At 41.5% G+C, this 8,102-nt stretch overlaps 1 protein-coding gene across 1 annotated transcript; it reads right to left on the bottom strand.

Moving 5' to 3' along the window:
• Window positions 1-5,650: 5,650 nt before the first annotated feature.
• On the bottom strand, window positions 5,651-7,395 carry LOC119647190. Its single transcript, XM_038048001.1, has 4 exons — window positions 7,197-7,395; window positions 6,416-6,887; window positions 5,968-6,285; window positions 5,651-5,902 (listed from the first exon to the last, which is right to left on the bottom strand). Exons 1-4 carry the CDS (start codon window positions 7,393-7,395, stop codon window positions 5,659-5,661), a joined length of 1,233 nt encoding a protein of 410 aa, XP_037903929.1. The 3' UTR covers window positions 5,651-5,658.
• Between the last annotated feature and the right edge of the window lie 707 nt (window positions 7,396-8,102).

Raw genomic sequence — 8,102 nt, 5'->3', positions numbered from 1 at the left:
ACTCCAGTCTCAGATGAAACAAAAAGGGTGTTTTAGTGTTTGTACTCGTCCAAAACATCTCTAGGTCTATTTATATATAATGGAGATGATCTGGAATTTATACGTCATGATGGGAGTTACAATGAGGAGGAGAAAGTGGTTCACAAATTAAAAGTGGACATAAGGGTGTGATAGATAATAAATTGGAATTAAGCGGCTGCTATTTGGGATTTCAGAAAAACCACCCTTAAATGAGCATTGACTCAAATTGCGCTGTGAAGGCATTAACGATGATAATGATGAAATATAAAGAAGCTTGCCAGATCGAAAACGAATGACCACGACAGAAGAGCTTGGTCTTCCAGTTTAAGTTTGAGTCATTGACGGTTTTACGAGAGCATCTGTCTGAAAGACTTAATCCGACGGTCTTCTTAGGACACGGATTGATTTTCTGACCACAATCAAAGCCCCGCTGAGACAAGCAACAACGGTACCAGTCTATACCAAGTGCATGGCTTAGCATTCATACTGGTGGATGCAAGACCTACCTAAATCTCTACCGAACTAAGGAGTGTTGAGACGCAACACCACGCCGAGGCTCGAATGTCTCTTCTCGCTTGAGCATAACCACAACCCCCATGAAACTCCCACTAGGGGGCCACCCGCAAACAACCGAGCTGTACTCACATACAACGGGAGTTCACCCGAAGTATAAGAGTCCAGGGGCTATCCCGGTACCAGTACACCCCTGGTAAGGTTTCGTGACCAAATTGCCACTTCAGATGAGTCCCCGTGCAGGCTCGGGTCTGATCGCCCTGATTAGGCCTTTGCCTACTGCATCACGGCCGGCAAGTCAAAGTGAGTACAGCGTCTCCCGGCCACTTGGTTTGGCCGACAGGGTTGCCGCCCCGTCTTCCTCGCCACCACCTCTGAGCACCAGCTGAAGAGGTTGAGATAACGCTAAACGACGATTCTTTCGTTGAAATTGCTCCTCTTGTGCATGCAATGGATAGTCACTATAACAGCCGATTCTGATTGCTCCTTCAAACAAGGAAGAAATCATCTCGTACTTCAATGCACACTCAGAGTTATTCACTCAGAGTTATTCTCGAGTGGGACAATTGGAGGGAGATCTACGTGCTCCAGGCCGTCGCAAAGATAATTGCTAAAATAATTCTGAAACGCATTCAGGATATCTCGAAGCTTAATCGACAGAGAGCAGACTGGTTTCCGCCCCGGATCCTCCTACATTGACCATATCAACATCCTACGGATCATTTTACAACAGCGGGCAGAGTTTAGATCTTTACTGCATCGGGTTTTCATCAATTTCGAGAAATTTTTCGAAGGAGTGAAATTGAGTGTATCTGGAGTGTTCTACGCGGGAAGGGCATTCCGGGGGTAGGTGAATACATTTATGGACAGAGTGTTGGACTTCCGCAACGGTTCGTTGTCGGATTACTGACTAAACAGATCACCATCGTCAGAGAGCTAGCCTGGAACCGTTTGTCACATTACTTCGGCTAGCCCCGAACCTTCCCGCTTTACGGAATCTTCGAATTAGGGAATTTCTTTCACCAACGCGAGGGGAGACGAGGGAGGGAACTGTCAATTCAAGCAACCCTCCAGTCGAGCCATCGGGAGAGAGGTCCCTTGAGTTCAGGTGTACTGGGCGTCGTCCATAACTCCATTGCAAAACACACCATCCGGAGATCGTGTCTTTCCAATCTTGTGCATGAAAACCTCCATGCTCACTTAAGAACAGGGTAAGGAAATAGTCAGTCTCACCATGCTTCTGATTCAGCCACGCATTTAAATTGCCAATGAGTCGCACAGTCTATCTTCCTCTAATTTAATTTTGCTTAGAGAGTTTCCCTCATCTAGGGTGTGTTGCCGTTCTTTACGAGCAATCACCTCCCTTGGCTTTTCTCCCTCGCGTTTGTATATGGCTTCATGCTTCTTAGCAAGAAGGGCAATGGGGATTACTCCTGCGATCACCATCATGGCCGGTTCAGAGACAGGGCACGCAGACGCCACCCGTAAAGCTCCCTGCCTTTGTACTTGTGTGAGATATTTACGACATACCTCCTTGCCATGATTGTCAGCCCATACTTCTGCGCCGTAGAGCAGACGTCGCCTGCTAGACGTGGGACCCCTAATATTTGCTTTGATTTGCTTAACAAAGCTCATCTTTGAGTCAAGAGTCAGTCAGGCTCGACTATCGATTCGCCGAACGATATGAGACGCAGGGTGGGAACTTTCTTTTTAGTAAAATGACTTCTTCGTTTTTTTTCTAGTGCAAGTTTGAAACCATGAGCAGTCATCCATCCGTCGCAACAATATGCCGAGTCTATTTTGTGCTTGTTCGACAGTGGGTCCAGCAAGAAGCACCGCGACATCATCTGCATGTCCGATCAGGCGCGAGTTTTGTGGCATGTCGAGTAGTTGACTATCACAGGAAGCGTCTCAGAGGTCCGGCCCTATGATTAATCCCTGCGCTTCATAGATCAAGGAGTTCCTCTGATAGTCTCTCAATATCCGTAAAAGATAGTTCCGCACGTGGAAAGAATTGCCCAGTGTGCCTACAATGTCTCTTTATCTTACGGAATTAAAGGCGTTTCTGACTTCAAGCGTTACGAGGAGCACCAGGATGGGGGGTACTTCAAGGACGATCGCATTTCTCCTCAAACAGTTCGACTATGCTGATGACATCTACTCTCTCTCTCTCTCAACGGGTCATGAATCTTGGCTAAAAGGTTCTGGATTTAGAAAGAGAGACAAGTAAAGTTGGACTGAAGATAAACACCAACAAAACCAAGGTTCTCAGTCTGATGAATTATCGAACTCTCCTTAGCTGCATTAATGGGCAGAGAATCGAAGGCGTCGATCAATTTGTATATGTAGGAAGCATTGATTCTGTCTGTTGCACCGAACTGGATGTCGTTCGACGCACTAACAGCGCTAGATCCGCTGTCGCTGGTTTGTGTAAAATTTGGAAATGCAATTATCTCAATGCTAAAGTTAAGTTGAGATTGTTCTGGGTTAATGATCTTCCTGTGTTACTATATGGGAGTAGTACACGAGAAGTGATCCCAATTTTCAGAGAAAAGCTCGAAGCCTTCGTCAACACTTGTCCGCGATGTATCATCGAAGTACGTTAACCTTGGACGGCGCATATGCAGTTACCCGTGGACGATGTGATTACATTTTCTCTTTGCGGTAAGCGATGGAAAAGCTATTGGAATTTGGACATTAGTTGCACCATCTTTTTATCGACTCCTAAGCCACCAACGACAGCAACTGTACACGGCCATGAGAGAATTCGAAATCCCGAAGAAATTAATAAGACTGATTAGGCTGACCCTGACCAATGTGCGAGGCCAGATAAAAGCAGCAAGATCACTCTCTTGACCATACGATATTAACAACGGTCCACGGGAAGGCTATGCCCTATCATGCGTCCTCTTCAACCTGACCCTGGAGAAAGTGATTCGCAATGCAGACGTAAATGCAAGAGACACTATCCTCTTCAAGTCCACCCAACTACTGGCCTACGTTGACGATATTGACGCTATGGAAAGAAAAATCCGAATTGTACAGTCTACCTCCATCCAGATCGAGCAGGCGGCGGTGCGAGATCTCGGACTGCACATTAACGAAGGCAAGACGAAGTATATGGTGGCAACGTCAGCATCAAAAACCAATCAACCAACAACATCGTATCGCACTAGTCAAACGAAAACAATGAAGATAGGAGACTACAACTTTGAGGCCGTTGAAAATTTCTCCTATCTAGGGTTGAAAATCACAACCGATAACAGCTATGATTCCGTAGCTTACATAATGACGAAATCTATGAGCGATATCACGGCGGGTCACTTAATCCGTATGGATGAGGATGATCCAGCCCGAAAAGCCTACAAGAGCAATATCTATGGCAGAACAAGAAGACGAGGCGGACCCTGCCTGAGATAGAGCGATGGCGTAGGCTAGGACGCCAGGCAGCTTTTAGGGATATAGAATTGGTGTGGCTGGAGTTCCTTATTAAGGCATGCCTAGACCGGATAACAATTGTTGTGCTGTTGATGATGATGATATGAGCAGAAGGCGAAAGTGAAAGTGGATAGGTCACACAGGAAAAGCAAGATGACAATGCGCATACAATGGAACCCATTCTCTCAAGATGGGCAATGAGTGGTCGCTCCAAGAGCACTTAGCGCATTACAGTAGAGGAGTGTAGGGTTCTCAGGTACTCTTGAAAGGAGTTGAAGCGCATTTCATCGGACCGTGTACGATTCCATATATACGTGGCTACCTTGCTGTGCAAGGGGTGAATGGCAACCATAGGAATATATACAGTTATATGCATAGTTAACAAAACAGAAGTAGCAGATAAGAAAAGAATTATAAAGTCGTTCCCCCTTTTCAACGTCCAATAATGGATGAGTACGGTGGCATATTCCTGTTAGTATATAATGTACGGATTTAAATGCTTCTACTTCGGAACGTTTTCTGATTCTTCTCTTTTCACTTCTTATTGCTCTCATTCGATTCTTTCTTCATTTCTATCCTTTGGTAAATTTATTTTGGAGGGACCTAATATTTACCTCTGAAAATGATCAAACGTTTTCTTTTCATCCCGTACTTTCGATTTTCAGCTACCACTCTTCCAGTTCCGCTTTCTGAATTTTTACGTAAAGCAAACAGACGACCAATTCGATATCATTGGTTTGCCTCGTAGCCTATATGAACACAACTCTTAAGAATTGTGGAGTAATTTCGAAATAACGTTCTTTACTTCCTTTGTTCCTTCCTTTTTTCCAAAAAAAAAAGAACAATTTTTCTTGGGACGTATCGTTTTTATTTTGAATCCGTTTCAAATTTTCCCTTTTCAATCGAATTTGAATGCCATCCCAACGAGTTCTCACCTTCTCGCTCAACTGTTTCCATCCGCTGTGCCCCACCAGTTAGCTGTTGTCGAACACTTTCCTAGAGTGATACTGCTTGAAATTGAACTAGTAATTTCACGTAAAACACTACTTATCGGTTGGCACAACCATCAGGACATTCATCTAATGTCTGAACTGTGTATCTAGTTACCCGTAATACCAGCAATAGCAAAACAACAAAACATGTGAAACATGTATAAATAAATCAATGATTTTTACGGGAAATTTAGAATTACTGCATTTAAGGAGTTACTGTTGTATTTGGGAATTCTGATAGGAATTGGAAAAACCATGCGTGTTAGATAATCGGAATGAAAAAAATGCTGTACTATAGGAGCATAACTGTTGTTATTCGGAGTTTTGAATTTCATTTCTTTAGTTGTCCCTCCAAATTTTTGTGATCTTGGTTCCATGGTCGAAGTTGTACTGGAGAATGGTTTATGATTGTACTCATTCTCGTGAGAAAACTTACGCGAGGTATGCCTGTTACTTATAAATATAGCTGGAAAATTTCTAAATTTACAGGTTATTAGTCAAAATTAGAGATCATTGCAAATATACCCGCATTTTCACTTCTTAGCCCATGTCGAAAGCGGGTACCTAGTGCGCAGTGACATATTCTACCTAAACTGATTATGTTGACTACTTAACAGCGTTCTTGCTTTTCTCTATTTAATCTATATTTAAATGATTTCTGTGATTCAGGATAATCATTTTTATTTTTTTCCAATTACATATTATTAAACCAGAAGGTATGAGGGCAATTAGGATACTGATCTGTACAGTTTCCTTCGTGCCCATGCGCTTGTTCATACTTTTCATACTTCGAATTTCGCAGGTCCGCATGCCCTTCCGGAAAAGTGAAAATTGCTCGCATTATTTCACCAAGGAAACTACCGGGTTCAGTCTCATTTCGCTTTTGTCCAGTTTCGCATAAAAGCTTTAGTACGCACTGCTGGCCATGTTTACCTTGCCTGGAAGCAGATTGACGTCACTTAAACTATTAATTCTGGGAATTTCGCTTATTCTAGATATTTACGAAATGAAATATTTTTCAATTTTACTGTAAAGTTGGTGACGAGATTTTCGATGGTATTCCAAATGCAATATTTCATCTTTTGTTAACGAAGCACTACGAATACTTCTCTTGCCGAAAACTGGATATATGTGATGGCGTCGATTGCTGTTGGATGGATAAACTATGTTTGGATACGTTTTTTGGGGATACGTGTTTTGTGGATAGGTCTTTTGTGGATACGTTTTTTGGGGATACGTTCTTTGAGGATACGTTCTTTGAGGATACGTTTGTTGGGGATAAGTTTTTTGGGGATATGTTAATGGCGGCGAAGGTGATTTTCTAGAATGAGAAAAAAATGAAGAAAAATTGTAGAAAGAGAGGAGGAGGAATAATTTTAGGGCTGAAATTGGAAGATCTTTCAATTTCTTCTTCCCAAGAATCTATCTAAATTGATCATTGTTCAACTTACCTTCTGCCTAAATCCTCCCAAAATGGTATCTTTTGCGACTGCGGCCACTGTACTCTCTTGTATGATCCAGCATAGTTGTTAGGATTAGTTTTGAATACGTATCCTCTGTAATCTTGGGAGAACGATGTAGGATATCGTCCTGAACTTTTCGGATAGTAACTGGCACTAGGAAAACTATTTTTCGATTGGAAACCACTATCCCATCTTCGACCTTCACTATAAAAGTAATTCTGACTGGGTGTATATGATGATGGCCTTAAAAGATTTTGCGGTTCTTTCGGCTTATCGACGTATTGCAGATCATTCACGTTTTCATCTTTTCGCAGGAACAGTGTTCCATCGTTTAGTTTGTCACGGATTTCTTCCAGTTGTTCACTAGGAGGTTTACTCGGCAATTCCCAAGCCAAAGCCACCGTGACTCCGAGGATGAGCCAATTGTTGTAATCGACAATTGGAATAATTTCATCGAATACTGGAAAAGTGATGAGGAGATAATTTTTTAAATAAGTTTCGGATATCATAGAAAATATATCTAGGGTTATTTTTCCCATTTTCCTGGGATTATGAAATATCTAAATATTTTTCCACTTTTTTGTACACAAAAAACCGTCAATCTGGTTCTGGTCCCATTTTAAAGCCGAATTGCTATGATTTTATCATTTACACATATCTTTATACACTGGGAACGAACAAAGAAATTACAAATCACTTCAACGAATGAAATATATGTAGGAAGGAACGCTTCTGTCGCATTTTTCCACCAACAACGTTGACGACTCACCGAGTTGAAGTGAACTTCCTTCAGGAAAAATTAGATATCTACGTTTACGAGAAAGGATTTTCTCTGAATTTCTTCGATTCTTATTCACATCCGGCTGTGAATTATTCGCTAAATTTATGTAGTCTTGGGCACTCACGAGATGAATGTTCAAAAAGCTCAAAGCAACTGCAGCTACTACTGAAATTAGTGTTAGGTCCATGGTCATGGAAACGAAGATACTATGGTAATACTTGCCTCTTTGAATCTAGATTGGTTTACTGCGTTTGGAACAGTTAACTCGCGCTTAAGAACCATTTAGCACTTTAATTCAATCTGGGTAAGAATCAGTGCTAACTAATAGCGGTAAGAATGACACATGCGTCTTTAATTAGCGTTAAATATCAACTAAAAATTTGTAAACAGATAAATATACCTTTTCCACGATTTAAGAATATATTTAATTCAATATGATGGGCTTTTAACTGGAATTAATCAAGAAAGATACTGATTGGTCCATGTAAGGTAAGGTTAAATGATCAGAATTGAATCCTGCGAAAGGCGGGCGAAAAATCTAATGGTATTAGGAAGCAGGAAAGTGTTTTGGGATTAAATATAGCCTATTAAGCTTTTTTGTCGCAAGCAGGTATGACCAAATTTTATAATCCAATTACATTAATTTCACTACACTGAGCGACTCAATAAATTCTCATTTATGGATGGATGGATGGCGTGAATACTGGCATATCCATACGATTTTTAGGGAGCACCGAGATTTCAATGGTACCCGCCAAAGTTTCATCAAAATCCGACCTCTTGCTCACGGGCAATCGTATATTTTAGTTTTGCTACTTTTCAAACAATGAAAATGAATTTTATATGTTGGAAAAAATAGGGCTTTTGATGGTGATAAATAAATTTTAAGCAAAG

Source organism: Hermetia illucens, chromosome 1, assembly GCF_905115235.1.
Source record: "Hermetia illucens chromosome 1, iHerIll2.2.curated.20191125, whole genome shotgun sequence".
In the NCBI taxonomy this organism is placed as follows: domain Eukaryota; kingdom Metazoa; phylum Arthropoda; class Insecta; order Diptera; family Stratiomyidae; genus Hermetia; species Hermetia illucens.
This window is presented reverse-complemented; position numbering and strand designations above follow the sequence as displayed.

Excerpts from the sequence above, each read along its gene's own strand:
- LOC119647190 (XM_038048001.1), bottom strand. The coding sequence starts at position 7,395 with ATGGACCTAACACTAATTTCAGTAGTAGCTGCAGTTGCTTTGAGCTTT. Across the intron at positions 6,286-6,415 it reads TGGGAGGATTTAGGCAGAAG|AAAATCACCTTCGCCGCCAT; the intron begins GTAAGTTGAACA and ends TTCTCATTCTAG. Across the intron at positions 5,903-5,967 it reads ATTGAAAAATATTTCATTTC|GCAAGGTAAACATGGCCAGC; the intron begins GTAAATATCTAG and ends ATCTGCTTCCAG.